We start from the raw sequence: 26,314 nt of genomic DNA, 5'->3' as shown, positions 1-26,314 counted from the left end.
CACGTGTTGCACACGCGTGTACGCACGCACACACTGATGGGACAAGGTGGGTGTGTCTGTGATTTCCCCCCTCGCATTGAGCCCCCTGTGTTAAGAGAGATGGAGGGGTGACCTGATAGAGATCTTTCAAATTACTAAAGTGTTCGATAGGGTTGATGTAGAGAAGACATTTCCACTTCTGGGTGAGACCAGAACTCGGGGCCATGAATCTAAGGGAGTCACTAATAAATCCAATCGGGAATTCAGGAGAAACTGAACTGGACCCAGACATATAAATACTGCGGCTACAAGAGCAGGTCAGAGGCTGGGAATCCTGTGGAGAGTAACTCACCTCCTGACTCCCCAAAGCCTGTCCACCATCTACAAGGCACAAGTCAGGAGTGTGATGGAATACTCCCCACTTGCCTGGATGAGTGCAGCTCCCACAACACTCAATAAGCTCGACACCATCCAGGACAAAGCAGCCCCGCTTGATCGGCACCCCATCCACCAACATTCACTCCCTCCACCACCGACGCACAGTAGTAGCAGTGTGTGTACCATCTACAAGATGCACTGCAGCAACTCACCAAGGCTCCTTCGACAGCACCTTCCAAACCCATGACCTCTACCATCTAGAAGGACAAGGGCAGCAGGCACATGGGAACACCACCACCTGCAAGTTCCACTCCAAGCCACTCACCATCCTGACTTGGAAATATATCGGCCGTTCCTTGACTGTCGCTGGGTCAAAATCCTGGAACTCCCTCCCTAACAGCACTGTGGGAGTACCTACACCACGTGGACCTGCAGCGGCTCAAGAAGGCGGCTCACCCCCACCTTCTCAAGGGGGCAATTAGGGATGGGCAATAAATGCTGGGCCCAGCCAGCGACGCTCACATCCGGTGAATGAATAAAAAGAAAACTGAGATTGGGGAGAATGTGGAACCCGCTCCCACAGGGAGTGCTTGAGGTGAAGAGTATTGATGTATTTAAGGGGGAAGCTGAATAATCACACGAGGGAGAAAGGAAGAGAAGGATATGTTGATGGGGGGGGGAGATGAAGAGGGGCTCGGAGGAGGCCTCCTGTGGAGTATAAAGTCCAGCACAGAGCTGATGGGCTGAATGGCCTGTGTCTGGAGATTTGATGCAGGTCAGAGGATGTTCAATGGACTGTTTGGTTTTCTGGTGTGTATCTTTTCAATATTGACATTTTTCGCAATCTCTTGCAGCCGCACAGTTGGCAGCCGGGGATAAAGAATCCATACCGGGGCATGGTGCTGTGGCCAGTGCCAGAAAATGTTGATATCTCGGTCACCCTCTACAAGGTAGGCAGCTAATACACAGCGCCATGGCAACAAGAGGCCTCGGCCTCTACACACCCCATCACAAGGTGTGGGATCATGTCCCACAGCAGTGCAGTACTGAGGGAATGCTGCACTATCGGAGGGTCAGTAATGAGGGAGTGCTGCACTGTCAGAGGGTCAGTACTGAGGGAGCGCTGCACTGTCAGAGGGTCAGTACTGAGGGAGTGCTGCACTGTCGGAGGGTCAGTACTGAGGGAGTGCTGCACTGTCGGAGGGTCAGTACTGAGGGAATGCTGCACTGTCGGAGGGTCAGTACTGAGGGAGTGCTGCACTGTCAGAGGGTCAGTACTGAGGGAGTGCTGCACTGTCGGAGGGTCAGTACTGAGGGAGTGCTGCACTGTCGGAGGGTCAGTACTGAGGGAGTGCTGCACTGTCGGAGGGTCAGTACTGAGGGAGTGCTGCACTGTCGGAGGGTCAGTACTGAGGGAGTGCTGCACTGTCAGAGGGTCAGTAGCGAGGGAGCGCTGCACTGTCAGAGGGTCAGTACTGAGGGAGTGCTGCACTGTCGGAGGGTCAGTACTGAGGGAGTGCTGCACTGTCGGAGGGTCAGTACTGAGGGAGCGCTGGACTGTCGGAGGGGCAGTACTGAGGGAGTGCTGCACTGTCGGAGGGTCAGTACTGAAGGAGCGCTGCACTGTCGGAGGGTCAGTAGCGAGGGAGTGCTGCCCTGTCGGAGGGTCAGTACTGAGGGAGTGCTGCACTGTCGGAGGGTCAGTAGCGAGGGAGCGCTGAGGTTTTCATTTGCACATTGTCGGTTGCATTTCCTACATGGCAAAGTGCAGCAGCCAATTTGCGCATAGGAAGCTCCCACAAACAGGCAAACGTGATAATGAGCGGATAATCTGGTTTACTGAGGTTGGTTGAGGGATAAATATTCAGCCCCAGGACACCCTGACCTGCCCTTCTTCCAAAGGTTGCTATGGACCTTGTCCGTCCATCGGAGAGAGGGGTGGCCAGGGGGCTGGGTTTAACATCTCCTCCGAGGAAGGACAATGCACTGCTCCCTCAGTATTGTCGGTGGGCACGTTGGCCTGGGTCATGGGCTCAGTTCCCTGGCGTGGGACACGGGCAAGCTCTGGAGCCAGCGGAGAGCGAGTGCTGACTAGTTCTGAATACTCCCATTATCCCTGGCATGGAGAGGAGATTCCAAGCTGGGAACCTGGACGATCGGAGGAAATTGTGTCCAGGGCCGTTTGTCACAGCGACTGGCAAGTGATGGCTTTGGCCCGGCTGTGTATCTCTGTGACTCTCTCGCTGTCCACACGGTCAGATACTCACCCCGACCATTTCAAACCCCCCACTTCACTCCTTTCCTGCCCTTACTTGTAGCCCGACGGTATGTGCAGAATATTTGACTATAAACAAAGCTGTGTTTTGTCTCGAACCTCCTCCTGGGTCTGGCAATTTCTGGAAGGTTCTGTGAGTCTCTCCTAAAAGCGTGACACAGTCATATTGTCCCTGACACCCCTTGGACCCAGTCAAAGCCTAAAGTACACACGGAATCCCACTAATCCGACCAACACCGCACTACTACCCCCACCCCCGCCCCCACACTACTACCCCCACCCCCACCCCCACACTATCACCCCCGCCCCCACACTATCACCCCCACCCCCACCCCCACACTATCACCCCCACCCCCACACTATCACCCCCACCCCCACCCCCACCCCCACACTATCACCCCCACCCCCACCCCCACCCCCACCCCCACACTACCACCCCCAGCCCCACACTATCACCCCCACCCCCGCCCCCACCCCCACACTATCACCCCCGCCCCCACACTACTACCCCCACCCCCACCCCCACACTACCACCCCCACCCCCACACTATCACCCCCACCCACGCCCCCACCCCCACACTATCACCCCCACCCCCACACTATCACCCCCACCCCCACCCCTGCACTACCACCCCCACCCCTGCACTACCACCCCCACCCCCACACTACTACCCCCACCCCCGTCCCCACACTATCACCCCCGCCCCCACACTACTACCCCCACCCCCACACTACCACCCCCACCCACACACTACCACCCCCACCCCCGCCCCCACACTACTACCCCCACCCCCACACTACCACCCCCACCCACACACTACCACCCCCACCCCCGCCCCCACACTAACACCCCCACCCACACACTACCACCCCCACCCCCGCCCCCACACTAACACCCCCACCCACACACTACCACCCCCACCCCCGCCCCCACACTACTACCCCCACCCCCACCCCTACACTACCATCCCCACCACCGCACTACTACCGCCGCCCCCACACTACTACCCCCACCCCCACACTACCACCCCCACCACCACACTACCACCCCCACCCCCACACTACCACCCCCACCCCCACCCCCGCACTACCACCCCCAACCCCACACTACCACCCCCGCCCCCACACTACTACCCCCACCACCACACTACCACCCCCACCCCCACACTACCACCCCCACCCCCAACCCCACACTACCACCCCCACCACCACACTACCACCCCCACCCCCACACTACCACCCCCACCCCCGCACTACCACCCCCAACCCCACACTACCACCCCCGCCCCCACACTATCACCCCCGCCCCCACACTACTACCCCCACCCCCACACTACCACCCCCACACTACCACCCCCACCCCCACACTACCACCCCCACACCCACCCCCCACACTACTACCCCCACCCCCGCACTACCACCCCCAACCCCACCCCCACACTACTACCCCCACCCCCACACCCCCATCCTCACCCCCACACTACCACCCCCACCCCCACCCCCACCCCCGCACTACCACCCCCACCCCCACCCCCACACTACTACCCCCACCCCCGCACTACCACCCCCACACTACCACCCCCACCCCCACACCCCCACCCCCGCACTACCACCCCCACCCCCACCCCCACACTACTACCCCCACCCCCGCACTACCACCCCCACCCTCACACTACCACCCCCACCCCCACACCCCCACCCCCACACTACCACCCCCACCCCCACACTACCACCCCCATCCCCACACCCCCACCCCCACACTACCACCCCCACCCCCGCACTACCACCCCCACCCCCACACTACCACCCCCACCCCCACACCCCCATCCTCACCCCCACACTACCACCCCCACCCCCACACCCCCACCCCCACCCCCGCACTACCACCCCCACCCCCACCCCCACACTACTACCCCCACCCCCGCACTACCACCCCCAACCCCACACTACCACCCCCACACCCACCCCCACACTACTACCCCCACCCCCGCACTACCACCCCCACCCCCACACTACCACCCCCACCCCCACACCCCCATCCTCACCCCCACACTACCACCCCCACCCCCACACCCCCACCCCCGCACTACCACCCCCACCCCCACACTACTACCCCCACCCCCGCACTACCACCCCCACCCCCACACTACCACCCCCACACCCACCCCCACACTACTACCCCCACCCCCGCACTACCACCCCCACCCCCACACTACCACCCCCACCCCCACACCCCCATCCTCACCCCCACACTACCACCCCCACCCCCACACCCCCACCCCCGCACTACCACCCCCACCCCCACACTACTACCCCCACCCCCGCACTACCACCCCCACCCCCACACTACCACCCCCACACCCGCCCCCACACTACTACCCCCACCCCCGCACTACCACCCCCACCCCCACACTACCACCCCCACCCCCACACTACCACCCCCACCCCCACACCCCCATCCTCACCCCCACACTACCACCCCCACCCCCACACCCCCACCCCCGCACTACCACCCCCACCCCCACACTACTACTCCCACCCCCGCACTACCACCCCCACCCCCACACTACCACCCCCACACCCACCCCCACACTACTACCCCCACCCCCGCACTACCACCCCCACCCCCACACTACCACCCCCACCCCCACACCCCCATCCTCACCCCCACACTACCACCCCCACCCCCACACCCCCACCCGCCACACGACCACCCCCACCCCCACACTACCACCCCCACACTACTACCCCCACCCCCACACTACTACCCCCACCCCCGCACTACCACCCCCACCCCCGCACTACCACCCCCACCCCCGCCCCCACACTACCACCCCCACCCCTGCACTACCACCCCCACTCCCACACCCCCATCCCCATCCCCATCCCCACACTACCAACCCCAACCCCACCTCGCTTGCCTCACCTTCTCCATCCTTCCTTTGAGTTATTGTTTAACAGCAGCTGAATAACCTTTCACCTTTATTGAGGTAACATACCTCTCCCATCAAACACTCCCAGGACAGGTACAGCACAGGGTTAGATACAGAGTAAAGCTCCCTCTACACTGTCCCCATCAAACACTCCCAGGACAGGTACAGCACGGGGTTAGATACAGAGTAAAGCTCCCTCTACACTGTCCCCATCAAACACTCCCAGGGCAGGTACAGCATGGGGTTAGATACAGAGTAAAGCTCCCTCTACACTGTCCCCATCAAACACTCCCAGGACAGGTACAGCACGGGGTTAGATACAGAGTAAAGCTCGCTCTACACTGTCCCCATCAAACACTCCCAGGACAGGTACAGCATGGGGTTAGATACAGAGTAAAGCTCCCTCTACACTGTCCCCATCAAACACTCCCAGGACAGGTACAGCACGGGGTTAGATACAGAGTAAAGCTCCCTCTACACTGTCCCCATCAAACACTCCCAGGACAGGTACACCACGGGGTTAGATACAGAGTAAAGCTTCCTCTACACTGTCCCCATCAAACACTCCCAGGGCAGGTACAGCACGGGGTTAGATACAGAGTAAATCTCCCTCTACACTGTCCCCAACAAACACTCCCAGGACAGGTACAGCACGGGGTTAGATACAGAGTAAAGCCCCCTCTACACTGCCCCATCAAACACTCCCAGGGCAGGTACAGCACGGGGTTAGATACAGAGTAAAGCTCCCTCTACACTGTCCCCATCAAACACTCCCAGGACAGGTACAGCATGGGGTTAGATACAGAGTAAAGCTCCCTCTACACTGTCCCCATCAAACCCTCCCAGGACAGGTACAACACGGGGTTGGATACAGAGTAATGCCCCCTCTACACTGTCCCCATCAAACACTCCCAGGACAGATACAGCACGGGGTTAGATACAGAGTAAAGCTCCCTCTACACTGACCCCATCAAACACTCCCAGGACAGGTACAGCACGGGGTTAGATACAGAGTAAAGCTCCATCTACACTCACCCCATCAAACACTCCCAGGACAGGTACACCACGGGGTTAGATACAGAGTAAAGCTCCCTCTACACTGTCCCCATCAAACACTCCCAGGGCAGGTACAGCACGGGGTTAGATACAGAGTAAAGCTCCCTCTACACTGTCCCCATCAAACACTCCCAGGACAGGTACAGCACGGGGTTAGATACAGAGTAAAGCTCCATCTACACTCACCCCATCAAACACTCCCAGGACAGGTACACCACGGGGTTAGATACAGAGTAAAGCTCCCTCTACACTGTCCCCATCAAACACTCCCAGGGCAGGTACAGCACGGGGTTAGATACAGAGTAAAGCTCCCTCTACACTATCCCCATCAAACACTCCCAGGACAGGTACAGCACATGGTTAGATACAGAGTAAAGCTCCCTCTACACTGTCCCCATCAAACACTCCCAGGACAGGTACAGCACGGGGTTAGATATAGAGTAAAGCTCCCTCTACACTGTCCCCATCAAACACTCCCAGGGCAGGTACAGCACCGGGTTAGATATAGAGTAAAGCTCCCTCTACACTGTCCCCATCAAACACTCCCAGGACAGGTACAGCACGGGGTTAGATACAGAGTAAAGCTCCCTCTACACTGTCCCCATCAAACACTCCCAGGGCAGGTACATCACGGGGCTAGATACAGAGTAAAGCTCCCTCTACACTGTCCCCATCAAACACTCCCAGGGCAGGTACATCACGGGGCTAGATACAGAGTAATGCACCCCTTACACTGCTACAACAATATTCCTGTCCTCAGTAGAAGGCCCCATGCTGTATTGGAGTGACAGTGTTCCATTCTCCTGGCCGCCATCTCGTGCCCTCTCTTGCTGAGCTCCTCACTGATGGGGCAGTTATAATTTGTGGGCCCACAGGCTCCCGTGACTGGCCTTCAACTCTCCCAAGTCGTACTTGGCCCTCAGACACTGGGTCCAGTGGGATGTCGGTTTGGCTCGCCTTTGACCCCAAAGGTGAAGGGTCAGCGGCCAATCCCTTGCTCCGGAAATGTGCATTTTTTCTTAAAGAATCATGTGCACCTCACCCTGACTTGTTGTTTCTATTTTTAGGACCCCCTGGTTGAAGAATTTGAAGACAAGGAATGGACCTTTGTAATAGAAAACGTAAGACGCACTTTAATTAAAATATTGTACTCTGTCCAATTCTGGGCACCGCACTTTAGCAAGGACGTCATAGCCTTGGAGAGGGTTTGTTATTCATTCACAGGATGTGGGCGTCGCTGGCCGGGCCCAGCATTTATCGCCCCGTCCCTAATTGCCCCCTTGAGAAGGTGGTGGTGGGTGAGCTGACTCCTTGAACCGCTGCAGTCCCTGTGGTGTAGGTACACCCCCAGCGCTCGGAGAGGGTGCGGAGGGAGATTTACCCCAACGGGACCTGGGACGAGGGGACTTCAGTTCACGTGGAGGGACTGGAGAAGCCGGGATTGTTCTCCTCAGAGCGGAGAAGGTTAAGGGGGGTGATTTAATCGGGGCGTTCGACATCATGAGGGGGGTTTGGACAGAGTAAATAAGGAGAGACTGTTTCCCAGTGGCAGGAGGGTCGGTAACCAGAGGGGGACACAGATTGAAGAGAATCGGGAAAAGAACCAGAGAGGGGGGGAGATGAGGAGAATTTTATTTACGCAGCGAGTGGTTGTGATCTGAAGGGCGGCGGAAGCAGATTCAGTCGGAACTTTCCAGAAGGAGAATTGGCTAAACACTTGATGGGGAAACGTTTACAGAGCTAAAGGGAAAGAGCGGAGGGGGAGGAGGGAGGGAGGTACTAATAAGAGAGCTCTTTCCGAGAGCCAGCAAGAGCGCGATGGGCCGAATGGCCTCCACCTGTGCTGTGCGATTCCGTGATGGTGGATCCAGATTTGATCTCAGTGCCCGGACAAAGGTCAGAGTCTCAACAACGCCTGAAGAGTTAACAGTGGGACCCTCTCCCCTGATTGAACTGGCAAACTAAAGGCAAAGTCTCAAGTCCACCACACGTCCGGCGGACTTCGGTGCATCGGGGCCATCAAGCGCAGAGGTGGAAATCCCCCATTTGTTTCCAACTCGATCCCCCGACCCGTACCTTCCATCGAAGGGCGGAGGCAGGAATTTACGAGCATCCGCCACTCTAAAGAAAAGTAGCCTGTGTGCATTTCTGTAGCTCCTTTCCCCACCTCGGGCCGCCCCAAAGTGCTTCTCAGCCAGGGAAGTCACTTTTTTGGACATGTAGTCACTGTTGTCGTGGAGGGAAAGCACCAGCCAATTTCGCACAGCAAGATCCCACAAAAAAAACAACAGCTTTTAATGACCCAGGTCGTCTGTTTTACTGATGTTGGTCGAGGGATCAATATCGAACCCAGGAATCTGGGGCGGACTCCCCCCCACCTCCACGCACCGCCTGCAACCCAACCCCACCCCCACCTCCAGACCCACCCCAAATCCCCAAACCCACGTCCACTCCTAACCCCTGCCACAGCATCTTTACTGTTCCCCTCAGAGGGCAGAAGGGGTCTTCGTTGAACATCTCATCCAAGTAAGTTCAGTTCTCCGCCACGACTGACCCTCTGACAGTGCGGCGCTCCCTCAGTACTGACCCTCTGACAGTGCAGCACTCCCTCAGTTCTGACCCTCCGACAGTGCAGCACTCCCTCAGTACTGACCCTCCGACAGTGCAGCACTCCCTCAGTACTGACCCTCCGACACTGCAGCACTCCCTCAGTACTGACCCTCTGACAGTGCAGCACTCCCTCAGTACTGACCCTCCAACAGTGCAGCACTCCCTCAGTACTGACCCTCTGACAGTGCAGCACTCCCTCAGTACTGACCCTCTGACAGTGTGGCGCTCCCTCAGTACTGTCCCTCTGACAGTGCAGCTCTCCCTCAGTACTGACCCTCCGACAGTGCAGCACTCCCTCAGTACTGACCCTCCGACAGTGCAGCACTCCCTCAGTACTGACCCTCCGACAGTGCAGTCCTCCCTCAGTACTGACCCTCCGACAGTGCAGCACTCCCTCAGTACTGACCCTCCAACAGTGCAGCACTCCCTCAGTCCTGTCCCTCCGACAGTGCAGCTCTCCCTCAGTACTGACCCTCCGACAGTGCAGCACTCCCTCAGTACTGACCCTCCGACAGTGCAGCACTCCCTCAGTCCTGACCCACTAACAGTGCAGCGCTCCCTCAGTATCGACCCAAGTCACTCAGCGCTGTGAGTGCTTCCCTGTGCAGCACAGCAGACACAGAACTCCTGCTTATGAACAATACTGTATCTCTGCAATCTCACTGTGGGTGGAGATGACAGTGTAGATATTCATTGTTGCATTAACGTGAAGTACAGGCTCAGGCTAGAGTCACGTGTTGGCCTGGCTCTGGGAGAGGAAGCAGTCTTTTTTTCCCAAAAAAACATCAACAAACCAGTTCTACTGGTGTCCTGGCCAACAAATATCCCTTAAACAACATAAGTCAAGCTTAGTTAACCATTTATTTACCTGACTGACGTGTTTGGCCCAGGGCAAAGCAGCCGCTTGATTGGCACCCCATCCACAAACATTCACTCCCTCCACCACCGACGCACAGTAGCAGCAGTGTGTGTACCATCTACAAGATGCACTGCAGCAACTCACCAAGGCTCCTTCGACAGCACCTTCCAAACCCACAACCCTATCACCTAGAAGGACAAGATTGGTAGACACATGGGAACACCACCACCTGCAAGTTCCCCTCCGAGCCTCTCACCATCCTGACTTGGAAATATATCGGCCGTTCCTTCACTGTCGCTGGGTCAAAATCCTGGAACTCCCTCCCTAACAGCGCTGTGGGTGTACCTACACCACAGGGACTGCAGCGGCTCAAGAAGGCGGCTCACCCCCACCTTCTCAAGGGGGCAATTAGGGATGGGCAATAAATGCTGGGCCCAGCCAGCGAGGCCCTGACTGCAGGCGTTAATTAAATCCCCATTGGCTGTGAGGTACTTTGGGAGGCTGTGAGAAAGTGGGGAGGCCTCACAGGCCGGAGGGGTCCCGAGGGAGTGAGGGCCGGGCCAGGCCGCGGGCGAGTTGTTATCCACCCGGTAAAACGTGCGGGGTTCCCTCCTCCTCAGGAAACCAAAGGCCATCGCAAGGTCCTGGCCTCCGCGGACATCAACATGAAGAAATATGCCAGCCCGATGCCCACGGTGACCGACGTCAAGCTGAAGCTCAAGCCCCTCTCGGTCAAGGTGGTGTGCGCCACACTGCAGTTCTCCCTCTCCTGCGTCTTCCTCCGTGAGGGACGGGCAACGTGAGTCTCCGGCTTTCACTCTCCCTCCGCTCGAGGCTCGGTGCCCCCCACTCCTCCTCTCACCCCCCTCCCCAACCGTAACCCCCTCCACCCACCCTCGTTCCTCCCCCCCACACTCGTTCCTCCCACCCAGCCTCAGGTTCAGACACTCGCGCTCCTGTCGATCAGCTCGGGATGGAGGGGGAGGGGGGGGAATGAGCAGTGCCGAGGTGGTTATTGTTCGTTGCGCTGATATTTAGCCACCATTTCACACATTCCTCAGCACTGACCCTCCAACAGTGCAGCACTCCCTCAGTACTGACCCTCCAACAGTGCAGCACTCCCTCAGTACTGACCCTCTGACAGTGCAGCACTCCCTCAGTACTGACCCTCCAACAGTGCAGCACTCCCTCAGTACTGACCCTCCGACAGTGCAGCACTCCCTCAGTACTGACCCTCCGACAGTGCAGCACTCCCTCAGTACTGACCCTCCGACAGTGCAGCACTCCCTCAGTACTGACCCTCTGACAGTGCAGCATCCCTCAGTACTGACCTTCCGACAGTGCAGCACTCCCTCAGTACTGACCCTCCAACAGTGCAGCACTCCCTCAGTACTGACCCTCCGACAGTGCAGCTCTCCCTCAGTATTGACCCTCCAACAGTGCGGCACTCCCTCAGTACTGACCCTCCGACAGTGCAGCGCTCCCTCAGTACTGACCCTCCGACAGTGCAGCACTCCCTCAGTACTGACCCTCCGACAGTGCAGCACTCCCTCAGTACTGACCCTCCGACAGTGCAGCACTCCCTCAGTACTGACCCTCCGACAGTGCGGCGCTCCCTCAGTACTGACCCTCCAACAGTGCAGCACTCCCTCAGTACTGACCCTCTGACAGTGCAGCGCTCCCTCAGTACTGACCCTCCGACAGTGCAGCACTCCCTCAGTACTGACCCTCCGACAGTGCAGCACTCCCTCAGTACTGACCCTCCGACAGTGCAGCACTCCCTCAGTACTGACCCTCCGACAGTGCAGCACTCCCTCAGTACTGACCCTCCGACACTGGGAGTTTTGGCCTTGATTTTGTGCTGCGACCTCTGGAGTGGGCATCGAACCCAACCCTTCTAGCTGAACATTGAGAGAGGCTGGCACCCACTGAGCCACAACTGGCACACGGCAAAAGAAGGCAAATCCCTGGGGTTATATGGAGTGCAATTGTCTGCTGTAATGAGGGAGCTGCTGTAGAGAGGGATGTGCCGGTCGCCTTACCTTAACCTTGTGTCCGCCTTGCTCTTATTCAACTTGGGTCTTCTTCACTCTGAACTGCACTGTTACCCCCTCCCCCCTGCTTTATCCCACATAGGGACGAGGACATGCAGAGTCTGGCGAGCCTTATGAGCGTGAAACAGGCCGATATCGGCAACTTGGACGACTTTGCTGAGGAGAGCGATGAGGAGGGAGATGAGAAGAAGTTGCGGCAGGAAGACAAGGCGAGCAGGATGAAAGGTGAGCGAGATATTAGTCTGGGTCTCGACTACTTACTCAAACCCCTATGGTTTCAGTCCGCTGTTCTCATGTTCTTAAGCAGTCAGCTACAGCAAACAGTCTACAGAGTCTATTTAAGCAGTGGACTACAGCAAACAGTCTACAGAGTCTAGTTAAGCACTCAGCTACAGCAAACAGTCTACAGAGTCTATTTAAGCAGTGGACTACAGCCAACAGTCTACAGAGTCTAGTTAAGCACTCAGCTACAGCAACAGTCTACAGAGTCTATTTAAGCAGTGGACTACAGCCAACAGTCTACAGAGTCTAGTTAAGCACTCAGCTACAGAAAACAGTCTACAGAGTCTATTTAAGCAGTGGACTACAGCCAACAGTCTACAGAGTCTAGTTAAGCACTCAGCTACAGCAAACAGTCTACAGAGTCTATTTAAGCAGTGGACTGCAGCAAACAGAGCTCATGACCAAAGCTACAGCGACTTCTCCCGATAAAAGCAGGGCTATTTTTCCGGTTAAAATAGAGTCAGTGGAGGACAAAAGCGTAACGTGAATTATGTGGGTAAATTCGATCCCTGTCCCTTACAGCCGTGCGATCTCCAGCCACGATGGGCGAGGATATTGCCCAATCCTCTCCAAACTGGCCACGACTCGTGGCGTCACCACACTCAGCCCTTCGGTGTTTTTTATTGACGATCCCGTCCTAATCTGGTAGCTATCGGCCTCCTTTTTCACATATGCACTAACCTGAAGCCCCGGTCAGTTTTGCTGGTCGAGTATTCCAATGTTCGGGGTGGTGGGGAGCTATTTTATTTTTGTTTCTCGTCTGGCTTAAGGTCTCGTTGCGTCGGACTGAGGGCGTAATTCCTGTGAATATCGTGCCAGAGAGACCGGGTCGCGAGGAAGGATTAACAAAGCTGGAACTTACGGGCACAGAAAGAAAGACTTGCAATTCTATAGCGCCTTTCCCATCCTCAGGCTGTCCCAAAGCGCTTCGCAGCCAATGAAATACTTGGCGAAGCGTGTCACGTCGGTAGCGCAGCTTCCGGTTTGCGCACAGCTCGATCCCAAAAACAGCAGGATGGTAACGACCCAGATCATCAGGTTACCTGCGGTGTCGGTTGAGGGATGAATATTGGGCCCAGGACCCCGGGAAGAACTCCCTCGACCCTCAACCCCTCCCTCTCTCCTTCCAAATAGCGGCCGTGGGATCTCTTACGCCCACCAGCGAGGGCAGACAGGGGCCTCGATTTAGCGTCTCATCTGCAAGACGGCGCCTCGGTACTGGCACTGGGAGTCTTAGCTTAGATTGTGGGGCTCAAACCCTCGAGGGGTATCAGTAAGGCCAAGGGTCGGGTGGAGGGGGCGCATTAATGCCAAGCTCTGAAGATACCATAGCTACCTGGCTACTCCCCCAATACCCTGACACCCTCCCGAACCTCAACCCCTCCAGCAGCCATCCATGCCTCTGCTCCGATTTCACTTCCCCTCCCCCTCCCCCACCCCTGCTGTCTGTTTTCAATTTTTAAAGTGCCTGCCAAGTACAGGGAGATTTAAGGAGCTTGGAGGAGTCTGGGTGGAGTTTGAGGCAGCAACTCCCAGGACGAACTGGCATACGCCCTGTACTTGTCGGGAAGGGTATCCACCTTGTCTGGGTCGGTGGCCATCTTGTCTAGATTCTAGATTCCAGTCCTCAGATGGGACGTTAAACTGAGGCGCTCGTCTGCCTCTTATTGCTTAAAAATCCCACGGTACCTATTGGTGACCATCTTGTTTGGATTGGTGGCCATCTTGGTTGGATTGGCAACCTTCTTGTTTGGATTGGTGGCCATCTTGGTTGGATTGGCGACCATCTTGTTTGGATTGGCGACCATCTTGTTTGGATTGGCAGCCATCTTGTTTAGATTGGTGGCGATCTTGGTTGGATTGGTGACCATCTTGTTTGGATTGGTAGCCATCTTGGTTGGATTGGCGACCAACTTGGTTGGATTGGTGGCCATCTTGGTTGGATTGGCAACAATCTTGTTTGGATTGGTGGCCATCTTGGTTGGATTGGCGACCATCTTGTTTGGATTGGTGGCCATCTTGGTTGGATTGGCGACCATCTTGTTTGGATTGTTGGCCATCTTGGTTGGATTGGCAACCATCTTGTTTGGATTGATAGCCACCTTGTTTGGATTGGCAGCCACCTTGTTTGGATTGGCGGCCACCTTGTGTGGGTTGGTGGCCACCTTGTGTGGATTGGCGGCCACCTTGTGTGGATTGGTGGCCACCTTGTGTGGATTGGCGGCCACCTTGTGTGGGTTAGCGGCCACGTTGTGTGGATTGGCGGCCACCCTGTGTGGATTGGCGGCCACCTTGTGGGGGTTGGCGGCCAGCTTGGCAGGATTGGCAGATCCCCGCAGTTGTAGTCATGTTACTATGCAGGCTATTGGTTAGACCCTCATCTGGAATACCATATGGCCCTTCATTTCAAGGGGAATGGAGTATGAGTAGGGAAATCTTGCTACAATTGTACATTGTTGGCGAAACCGCACCTGGAGTACTGTAAACAGTTTTGGAGGCAGTTCAGAGAAGGTTCACTAGGCTAATTCCTGGGATGAAGGGTTTGTCTTGTGAGGAAAGGTTGGGCCTATACTCATTGGAGTTACCCCCCATTGAAACATGCAAGACTCTGAGGGGGCTTGACAAGGGTGGATAGCCGAGAGGATGTTTCCTCTTTGTGGGAGAATCTAGAACTGGGGGGAGGTGGGGCAGAGTTTTAAGGTCAGGGGTCGACTGAGATGAGGAGGAATTTCTTCTCTCAAAGGGTCATTAGCCTTTGAGGCTCTCTCACCCAGAGAGCAGCGAGGGCTGGGTTAGACGGGTTTTTGATCGACAAGGGGGTTGAGGGTTATGGGGGGGACAGGCAGGGGAACGTGGAGTTCAGGCCACAATCAGATCGGTCATGATCTTATTGAAGTCTCGATGGGCTGAATGGCCTACCCCTGCTCCTACTTCAAATGATCTTATGCTAACCCAGCCATAAGTAACCTGAGCGCGGTGGAGGTTGGTTATTATGACCCACTTCATCTTGGTGAAGGGCTCAAAAATCGGGAATTTGGGAATGCTGTGGATATAATGACTGCCTCCTGGAAGACTGAGCGACCTGTGACCTTCTGCACTTTCCACTCTGCCACTTAACCTTTTTCCTGAGCACTCCCTTTCTCGTTCTGTCGCAGGGTTTAAGTTTCTCTTTAACACGGAGCAGCTGAGAGGTGGGTCATTGTTGTGGTGAAGCTTGCTGTGCATTGAGTGCCACTAACCCGCCAGCCCCCCTCCCCGGTCACCCAACCCTCAACCCGATGTACCCACTCCAGGCTTTCCGAGTGATCCGGATCCAGCTGCTGAAAGTGATCCGCTCCGTGTGTTTGGGAACGCCGTGTTTTGCTCATTTTCGCAATGTTTGTACAAAGACATGGCCCAGGTGATTAACTATTGTCCTGCTACCGTAATACAGGGATTACTGCCCACACCTAACCTACCCCCATAACCGTAATACAGGGATTACTGCCCCCACCTTTCCAACCCCCATAACCGTAATACAGGGATTACTGCCCCCACCTTACCCACCCTCAATAACCGTAATACAGGGAATACTGCCCCCATCTATCCTACCCCCATAACCGTAATACAGGGATTACTGTCCCCACCTAACCTACCCCCATCACCGTAATACAGGGATTACTGCCCCCATCTAACCTATCCCCATAACCGTAATACAGGGATTACTGCCCCCATCTAACCTACCCCATAACCATAATACAGGGATTACTGCCCCCATCTAACCTACCCCCATAACCATAATACAGGGATTACTGCCCCCATCTAACCTACCCCCATAACCGTAATACAGGGATTACTGCCCCCACCTAAACTACCCCCCATAACCGTAATACAGGGATTACTGCCCCCACCTAAACTACCCCCAATAACCGTAATACAGGGATTACTGCCCCCACCTAAACTACCCCCCATAACCGTAATACAGGGATTACTGTGCCCACCTAACCTAGCCCCATAACCATAATACAGGGATTACTGCCCCCGCCTAACCTACCCCCATAACCGTAATACAGGGATTACTGCCCCCACCTAAACTACCCCCATAACCGTAATACAAGGATTACTGCCCCCATCTAACCTACCACCCAATAGCCATAATATAGGGATTACAGCCCCCACCTAACCTACCCCTATAACCGTAATACAGGGATTACTGCCCCCACCTAACCTACTACTCCCCATAACCGTAATACAGGGATGACTGCCCCCATCTAACCTACCCCCATAACCGTAATACAGGGATTACTGCCCTGTCTAAACTGCCCCACTTACCCTAATTCGCTGACAACTGCCCTATCTGACTATCTCATTACCGTAATGCGCTGATTACTGCCCCTCTATAAACCAGCCCCGCTACCTTATTCTCCGGAATACTGCCCCTATCTGAACAAACCCTATTATTTTATTCTCCGGATAATGGCGTTTCCCCCCAGCTTTTGCTCCTATTTTCTTAGAGGCGCTGACACGCTGAGAGGTGCGATTCTAAACGGGCTGGTGAACACCCTGGTGCCTCACTCAGCCTTTCACGTGGATGGTAGGCGGCCAGCTATTCAACTTGGGCAGCATCGCAGCCCCGCACGTGATTCACTGACCCGCGCTCCCCGGCCGAAATCGGTTGTGAGTTGATCGTGGGGAGAAGGCAGACTCGCTGAGCTAATCACCGGGGAGGATACCGAAGTAATCACAGGCCGGACAATCCCATCCCCCACCCCCACCCCCCACCCCAGTTGTTAAGTGTTAAATGCCGACTCCGTTGCCCGGGTGCTGTAACCATGCCGACGCTCTATGCTTTTCCTTTGCTCCGCTCCTGTGGAACGCCTTGGGGGTGTTGCAAGTGAATGACTGAACGAGGTGGGAAGGTGGGTGGTGGTTGGGGGGGGCGGGGGGGGTGGGTGCGTGGGGGAGGGGGGTAGATGGGAGAGTGGGGGTGTGGTGGGGAATGTGAAAGCTGCATGCTGGGACCGTGCATGCTCATTGCACGTGTGCTGCTGACATGGTTTCCAATTGGTGGACCCGCCCTGCCAGGCGGGTTGGCAGTGTTTTGGGGAGGGGGTGCGGGGGTGGTCAGCGCATGGGTGAGGAGGGGGTGAGATACTTCCATCACATGTGGGGTCATCTCAGTTGTGAGGGAGAGGGAGGGCGCGGGGGTAGAATACTGGAGGGTGGGTAATTAACTTGCTTTTGACAATATAAAGATGAGGTCCCACGTGAGATTTGTTGGATGTCAGAACGTTATTGTGCACAAAACATCTTTCTCAATCTCACCTTCGACTGAACTGGAACAAGGACCATCAGAGGCACTGATCGCGTCCCTCTCAAACTCTTCCACTCACATTCTCTTTCTTATCCTGATGTTTGTTTCCCCCTCACAGATTCCCAACTCTTTTACCCAATTATTTCTCTTTCCCTCTCTCTCCCTCCCTCTCGCTCTCTCTTTCTCCCTCTCGCTCTTTCCCTCTCTATCTCTCTCCCTCCCCCTCTCCCTCTCCCTCCCCCTCCCCCTCCCCTTCCCCCTCCCACTCCCCCTCCCACTCCCACTCCCACTCCCACTCCCACTCTCACTCTCACTCCCTCACTCTCTCCCTCTCTCTCTATCTGTCTCTCTCCCTCTCTCTCTCTCCCTCTCAATCTCTCTCTCCCTCCCTCTCTCTCTCACTCTCTCCCTCTCTCTCTCTCTATCTGTCTCTCTCCCTCTCTCTCTCTCTCTCCCCCTCTCTCCCTCCCTCTCTCCCTCTCCCTCTCTCCCTCCCTCTCCCTCTCTCTCTCTCTATCTGTCTCTCTCCCTCTCTCTCTCTCTCTCTCCCTCCCTCTCTCTCTCTCCCTCTCTCTCTCTCCCTCTCTCTCTCTCTCGCTCCCTCTCCCTCTCTCCCTCTCTCCCTCTCTCTCCCTCTCTCTCTCTCTCCCTCTGTCTCCCTCACGGGTTTGGGATTTGCAAGCTTTGCGAGGGAGAAAAGGAAAGAATGAGAGGCATTGATGGAGGCCGGGCTATCCCAGCATGCACGGCGGTGCTGAAAAGCCCCTGTCAAAGTGCAAGGACCTCTGGGAAGACCTGTCAGCCAGTGATCGGGAGACAGAGAGCGCAGCCCTTGCCCGCCTCCGTCGCTCTGGCATTTCGCGGAGACAGTGAACCGTGTCGAGCGTAGGAAAGGCGGGATGGGCAACTCCCCCGGCCGTGAATTGGGGATGGGGGGGTGGGGGTTTGGTGTCTTGGCTGATTTCTCCCCCTGTCGGTAACTCTGTGTCCATTGTGTTCCAGATGTCAATGAGCCCCTGGGTGTGCTGCAGGAGGAGGAGGAGGATTACGGGGCAGACGGAACGAGTCAAGGCGCAGCGGGTGAGTTTTCCACAGCGCGGCGTTCCGGGGTGCCTTTTCCCAGATTCCGGATGTGCCCTTCCCACGACGTCGGTCCACATCTCCTCCCCCCCACCCCACCCCACCCCCCTTCAGGCCCCAATGACTGACCCCAAAATGCCGGGGATTTCGGCTCGGTGACTCGTCAGCTATGTAACCATGGTAGGCATCGTCCGCAAGCAAGCGTCTCCCAGTTACAGTTACTGGGGAGGGTCACAAGCCCCAGAGTGTTTGATGGGGACAGTGTAGAGGGAGATTTACTCTGTATCTAACCCCGTGCTGTACCTGTCCTGGGAGTGTTTGATGGGGACAGTGTAGAGGGAGCTTTACTCTGTATCTAACCCCGTGCTGTACCTGTCCTGGGAGTGTTTGATGGGGACAGTGTATAGGGAGCTTTACTCTGTATCTAACCCCGTGCTGTACCTGTCCTGGGAGTGTTTGATGGGGACAGTGTAGAGGGAGCTTTACTCTGTATCTAACCCTGTGCTGTACCTGTCCTGGGAGTGTTTGATGGGGACAGTGTAGAGGGAGCTTTACGCTGTATCTAACCCCGTGATGTATTTCTGTCTGGGTTCCTTCAATCTCTTGTCACACTTTAGTGAATGATCAGCAGATGGCCCACGGATACTCGGTGAGAGGGGACGTCTAGAACATTTGTCCCCTCCTCAAGCAACGCTCGGCTTGCAATACCTGCCCTACCTGTAGGCGGTGCTCTAATGGAGGCTTTCAATCTTCAACTTGGGGGGCTATTGGTAACACATAACCAAATACAGCCCCCCACACACTGACCTCCCTCCCCGACAAAACAAAACCTTACACTCCAATGGCTCACACTGCAACACAAGCGCTACTTGCAATGACGCATCACGTTTAACACTGCAAGGCATCCCACGGGAGCATTACCCAAACAATACCTAACCCCGAGCCACATGGGGAGATATTTAGGGACAGGCGACCAAAATCTCGGTCAAAGGGGCCGGTGTTAAGGAGCGTCTTAAAGGAGGAGAGAGAGAGTCGGAGAGGTTTAAGGAGGGAATTCCAGAGCTCAGGGGCCCCACCCCCCAGGCAGCTGAAGGCCCGGCCGCCAATGGCGGAATCGGCTGGAGAGGCCGGAATCGGAAGAGCGCAGGGGCCTCGGAGGGTTATGGGGGCCGGAGGTGGTTGTGGAGGGAGGGAGAGGCCAGGCCAAGGAAGGATTTGGAAATAAGGATGAGAACTGTGACGTTGGAGGAGTTGCCAGGCCCTGAGCCAATGCGGGTCAGCGAGCACAGAGGGGCGCGAACAGAATGTGATGTTTGCGTTAGGACATGAGGCAGCAGAGCTTTGGGTGGGCTGCAGTTTACAGAGATTGCAAGGTGAGAGGTCAGTCAGGAGTGCTTTGGAATAGTCAAAGTCCAGAGGTAACCAAGGCACGGGTGAGGGTTTCAACAGCCGAAGAGCTGAGCCATGGCGGAGACGGCCAATGGTACGGTGATGGAGAGGCCAGCAGCTCAGCTCAGAGTGAAATAGGATGGAAAGGTTAAGGATGGTCTGGCTCAGCCTCAGACAGTGGCCAGGGAGAGAGAGAGGTGGAGTCAGTGGTAAAGGGTTGGGGTTAGTGGTGGAGAACGACCAGGATAGCTTAAGTCTTCCCAATACTCAACTTGAGGAAGTTCCTGCTTGTCCAACATAGGAAGTCGGACCAGTAACCTGGCAAGTCCAAGGTAGTGGAGGGGACAAGAGCGATGGTGCTGAGGTAGAGCTTACCCTATAACAGCACGCACCGAAACACAACAACAACTTGCCTTGACGTAGCATCAATAATGTTGCTTCTTGCCATCTTTGTAAGCACCCCCTCCCCCCGCCTCCAACCCTAAAACACTGCGCGATCTCCGCACTTCTCCAATTCTGGCCTCTCGCGCTCAGCGAGTCTGAGGGGAAGCAGTAAATTCAGATTTGCCTCGTGTTTTCAGTTAACTGTTTTTTTTATTATTTGAGTATCAGAGACTCGAATGGCAGCGTCTTAGATTTGAAGGGTGCGGCCTTGTGTTTGAGCGATCGTGCTCTGTGTTTTAGAGGTCAGTGGATGGCAGTGGATACGATGAAAGGCCAGAGGGAGTCTGTCCTACGTGGGAACTTGTGGAGGGAGTGTCAGCCCTCACTCGAGCTCCGAGTTCCTTCCTTCCTTAAGAAAGGACATAATTGCATTGGAGGCAGTTCAGAGAAGGTTCGGTCGGCCAATCCTGGGATGAGGGGGTCATGAAATGAGGAAAGGCTGGGCCTGTGTCCACTGGAGTTTAGAAGAACGAGAGGCGACCTTATTGAAACGTATAAGATCCTGAGGGGACTGGACAGGGCGGGCGCTGAGAGGTTGTTTCCCCCCCACGTGGGAGAGACTAGAACTCGGGGACGCAGTTTAAAAATAAGGGGACTCCCGTTTAAGACGGAGATGAGGAGGAATTTTTTTTTTTCTCCGAGGGTCGTGAGCCTGTGGATCTCTCTCCCCCAGAGAGCGCTGGGGGCTGGGTCACTGACTATTTTTAAGGCTGAGGTAGGTAGACTGTTGATTGACAAGGGAGTCCAAGGCTATTGGGGGGGCGGGGGGTCGGCGGGAATGTGGGGGTCGAGGGTTACAATCAGATCAGCCCGCGACCTTATGGAATGGCGGAGCAGGCTCGAGGGGCCGAGTGGCCTCACTCCTGCCCCCTAACTCGTGCGTGAGAGGAATAGCGGGTTCACTGCAGCGCGTCCGGGAGCCTGAGAGCTTTCCTTTGTCTACCTTATCCAAACCTGTCATCATCTTGTCCACCTCTATCAAATCCCCCTCACCCCTCAATCTCCTTTGCCCCAAGGAGAACAACCCCAGCTTCTCCAACCCCCTAACCCCTGTCACTAAAATCCCCTCATCCCTGGGACCGTTCTGGTCAATCTCCTCTCTTGGACCCTCACATCCTTCCCCTAAAGTGCGTTGACCAGAACTGGACACAATACTCGAGTTGTGGCCTAACCAGAGCCTTGTACAGGTCATAGCAGATTCAGCAGCTAGAGTTGTAAGAGAGGCATTTCTGTAACGGGGGAATGATTCCCATGTGGTATGTTGCCTAGGTCGATGGAAGATGGATGCCAGGCGAGGACGCGAGTCAGCGGTCACCCCGGCCAGTTCAGGCCCCTTCAGCCCCGTCCGGAAGCCGCAACTCAGGCACGGAAACCCTTTCAATGAAGAGCAATCCCCACCAGCGAGGCCAGAGGAGGGTCGTAGCGGCGAGAGCGGGGGCGGTGTGCACCATCCCCCGATCGTCGTCGGCGAAAGCCCGGCTGCCCCGTCCGGAGGTGGAGGCCCGGAGGCCAAGCCGCCCTTGGACGGCCGGAGGCCAGGCCAGGACAGCCAGCGGGCGCTGGCCAACGCTGCCGAGCCAAGCAACCCCTTCGAGGAGGAGGAGCCCGTGGCCTCAGGCCTGATCTGCCAGCCTGAGGAGCTAGGCCCCGCTGCTGTTGCCGAGCAACCGACAACGGGGGCAAAGGATGATGGGTAAGTGAGAGGCATTCGGCTAAGTGGCCAACTGACCGAATCTATCTGATCGGCGTCAAACTTGCCCTGACTGCACCCCCACCCCCCCAACAACCCCCACTCCCAATTCTTCTCCCGGCACCCCTGGTCCCCCACCGTCGTGTCAGCGCCACGCTCGCGATATCAGACCCTTTGCGCGACCGGACTTGTCGTCCAGCACAGAATTGTAAAATGGCGGCAGCGCAGGAGGAGGCCATTCGACCAGTCGTGTCCATACCGGCCCTCGGCAAGACCAACTCAGCTCCTCTCGCCCCCTCCGGCTTCCCACCCCCCCCCCCACCAGTCCTATTCCCCTCCGCCCTGCAAATTATTTTCTCTTCGGGTAATTATCCGATTCCCCTTCGAAAGCCTCCTCGACTGAACCTCCACGTTCCCAGGCGGCGCATTCCCCGCTCCCGATCACTCGCCGCGTGAAAAAGTTTCTCCTCACGTCCCCTTTTGGTTCCTTTGCCAATCGCCTTCAATCCGTGCCCCCTCTCGTTCCCGATCCTTCCGCCAGGGGTGCCACCAGTTGCCACCCATTGACTCTGCCCAGACCCCTCATGGTTTTGAATGCCCCTCCCTCCCCCCACCCTGTCAAATCTCCGCTCCACCTTCTCCTCCCTGAGGAAAACGATCCCAATTTCACCGATCTATCTACGTCCCTCGTTCCCTGGAACTGTTCTCGGTGAATCTCTAGCGCCTTCGCATTCTTCCGATCCGAAAGTGTGGGGTCCCAGAACTGGACACAATACTCCTGATGCCCTCCAGGGAAGATATCTGCCCCCCACCCACCCACTTCCCCGGTCTTTGCCTGTAGTAGACTCCAGTCCCAACACGATTGACTCTTAGTTGCCCTCTGAATTGGCATAACCCGCCCACTCAGGCATGTCAAACCACAGTGAACTGCCAACTCTCGTAGGTTGGGTTTAGCACCTGTACTCCTGCATGAACCTGCCTCACCCAGTGAAACAGCACACCCAACCCCCGGGTGATATTTCTCCCCCGACAGTTGTTCACGTGTTCTGGAAAGTCACCTCCCAAAGGAGGCACCAGGGCGTTTAGGAAAAAATACTGATTGTAGGGGAGCTGCACACAGCGGGCGAGGGGAACCCTGGACTCTCCCTGTCTACTAAGACTCTAGTCACTGCGTGTGGGGCTCGGGGTCAGTGGGTTTTGGGCTCGGGTCAGCGGGTGTGGGTGTCGGGGTCAGTGGGTGTGGGGCTCGGGGTCAGCGGTGTGGGGCACGGGGTCGGTGGGTGTGGGGCTCGGGGTCAGTGGGTGTGGGGCTCGGGGTCAGTGGGTGTGGGGCTTGGGGTCAATGGGCGTCGGACACATCCATTGTACGTAGGTCACCGCTCATCCTACGCTCTCCTTTTACTTGCAGCTCTGTGAAGGCTGACGGGGCGACAGGAGAGAAGCCGCTACCAGCTCCGAGGCTGAAGAAAAGGCAGCACAGTTGGTCCGCGCCGACTGACCCCACGGCCTCGCCCAGTGCCACGCCTGCGGGCGCTGCCGGACCTCGGGCGGACGTCGCCAAGCCATCGACGTCGCTGACCGGTGCCCAGAGCTCGACGCCTGACCCCAAGGGGGCAGCGCCAACCTCGGCGGCCAAGGCAGGGAGCGCCCAGGGGGGCGCAGACAGCAGCGGGGGGTCCATCCCAGGTTCCTCGGCGACGCAGGCCGACCCGCGCCCGGCGGCGCCGCCCCGGGGGCACACGCCGGCGGCACCAGGGCCGGCCAATCAGAAGGAGCCAGAGGTCCGGGCCAAGCGGAGGGCGCCGCCCCCTCCCTTGCCCCTCGAGACGCAGGCGGCGGGATCGGGCCACGAGCCGGAGGCCAGAGAAGCCCCGTTAGTAAGTGTTTCCCCCTCCCCCCACCACCCGGTAAACCCGCCCCAGCTCTCAGTCCGCCTGAGGTGGGAGGGAGGGAGGTCGCGACCTCGCCCGCCCTCCACCCAGGAAGGGAATTCCCGCCCGTCCTTCCGCCCGGAGATCCCGGGAATGCGCCCGGAAGCTGCGGCTTCCTACGGGGGTAAGACCGTGTTTACGTAGCGCCCTTTCCTGACGTCAGGGCGTCCCAAAGCGCTTTACCTCTTTTTCGGTCTGGCCGCCGTCTTGATCTAGGAGACGCGGCGGCCATATTGCGCACAGCAAGCTCCCACAGAGAGCAGCCCGTGATAATGGCCCGGATCGTCCGTGTTCAGTGATGGTGGCTGCGGGATAAATATTGGCCTCAGGACCATGGGGAGATTTGCCCCCCACCCCCCAACCCGCCACCACTGCTCTTCTTCCAATAGTGGCCGTGGGAGCTGGGAGGGCAGATGGGATCTTGGTTTAATGTGTCATCTGAAAGACAGCATATCCGACAGTGCAGCACTCCCCCAGTACTGACCCTCCGACAGTGCAGCACTCCCTCAGTACTGACCCTCCGACAGTGCAGCACTCCCTCAGTACTGACCCTCCGACAGTGCAGCACTCCCTCAGTACTGACCCTCCGACAGTGCAGCACTCCCTCAGTACTGACCCTCCGACAGTGCAGCACTCCCTCAGCACTGACCCTCTGACAGTGCAGCACTCCCTCAGTACTGACCCTCTGACAGTGCAGCACTCCCTCAGTACTGACCCTCTGACAGTGCAGCACTCCCTCAGTACTGACCCTCTGACAGTGCAGCACTCCCTCAGTACTGACCCTCCGACAGTGCAGCGCTCCCTCAGTACTGACCCTCCGACAGTGCAGCGCCCCCTCAGTACTGACCCTCTGACAGTGCGGCACTCCCTCAGTACTGACCCTCCAACAGTGCAGCATTCCCTCAGTACTGACCCTCTGACAGTGCAGCACTCCCTCAGTACTGACCCTCCGACAGTGCAGCACTCCCTCAGTACTGACCCTCCGACAGTGCAGCACTCCCTCAGTACTGACCCTCTGACAGTGCAGCACTCCCTCAGTACTGACCCTCTGACAGTGCAGCACTCCCTCAGTACTGACCCTCCGACAGTGCAGCACTCCCTCAGTACTGACACTCCGACAGTGCAGCACTCCCTCAGTACTGACCCTCCGACAGTGCAGCACTCCCTCAGTACTGACCCTCCGACAGTGCAGCACTCCCTCAGCACTGACCCTCCGACAGTGCGGCACTCCCTCAGTACTGACCCTCCGACAGTGCGGCACTCCCTCAGTACTGACCCTCCGACAGTGCGGCACTCCCTCAGTACTGACCCTCCGACAGTGCGGCACTCCCTCAGCACTGACCCTCTGACAGTGCGGCACTCCCTCAGTACTGACCCTCTGACAGTGCAGCACTCCCTCAGTACTGACCCTCCGACAGTGCAGCACTCCCTCAGTACTGACCCTCTGACAGTGCAGCACTCCCTCAGTACTGACCCTCTGACAGTGCAGCACTCCCTCAGTACTGACCCTCCGACAGTGCAGCACTCCCTCAGCACTGACCCTCCGACAGTGCAGCACTCCCTCAGTACCGACCCTCCGACAGTGCAGCACTCCCTCAGTACCGACCCTCCGACAGTGCGGCGCTCCCTCAGTACCGACCCTCCGACAGTGCGGCACTCCCTCAGTACCGACCCTCCGACAGTGCGGCACTCCCTCAGTACCGACCCTCCGACAGTGCAGCACTCCCTCAGTACTGACCCTCCGACAGTGCGGCGCTCCCTCAGTACTGACCCTCCGACAGTGCGGCGCTCCCTCAGTACTGACCCTCCGACAGTGCAGCACTCCCTCAGTACTGACCCTCCGACAGTGCAGCACTCCCTCAGTACTGACCCTCCGACAGTGCTGGTGGAATTTATATTCAATTAATTAATCACCGGGTTGTTGTTGTAAAAACCCCTCTGGTTCATTAATGCCCCCTTTAGGGAGGGAAATCTGCCGTCCTTACCCGGTCTGGGCCTACACGTGACTCCAGACCCCCACACAGCGATGTGGTCGACTCTTTATGACTGCGCTCTGAGGTG

At 57.0% G+C, this 26,314-nt stretch overlaps 1 protein-coding gene across 1 annotated transcript in view; it reads left to right on the top strand.

Moving 5' to 3' along the window:
- The window catches only part of LOC144673792 (EH domain-binding protein 1-like), a 98,011-nt gene that overhangs the window by 33,895 nt on the left and 37,802 nt on the right, over positions 1-26,314 (top strand). The window contains exons 3-9 of the mRNA XM_078535453.1: positions 1,212-1,307; positions 7,689-7,742; positions 10,711-10,889; positions 12,227-12,369; positions 18,722-18,799; positions 21,902-22,325; positions 23,731-24,199. Of these exons, the coding sequence (XP_078391579.1) occupies positions 1,212-1,307; positions 7,689-7,742; positions 10,711-10,889; positions 12,227-12,369; positions 18,722-18,799; positions 21,902-22,325; positions 23,731-24,199 (1,443 nt within the window). The remainder of the gene's footprint in view (positions 1-1,211; positions 1,308-7,688; positions 7,743-10,710; positions 10,890-12,226; positions 12,370-18,721; positions 18,800-21,901; positions 22,326-23,730; positions 24,200-26,314) is intronic.

The sequence above is a fragment of the Cetorhinus maximus genome, unplaced genomic scaffold, assembly GCF_964194155.1.
Source record: "Cetorhinus maximus unplaced genomic scaffold, sCetMax3.hap1.1 HAP1_SCAFFOLD_468, whole genome shotgun sequence".
Classification (NCBI taxonomy): Eukaryota; Metazoa; Chordata; class Chondrichthyes; order Lamniformes; family Cetorhinidae; genus Cetorhinus; species Cetorhinus maximus.
This window is presented reverse-complemented; position numbering and strand designations above follow the sequence as displayed.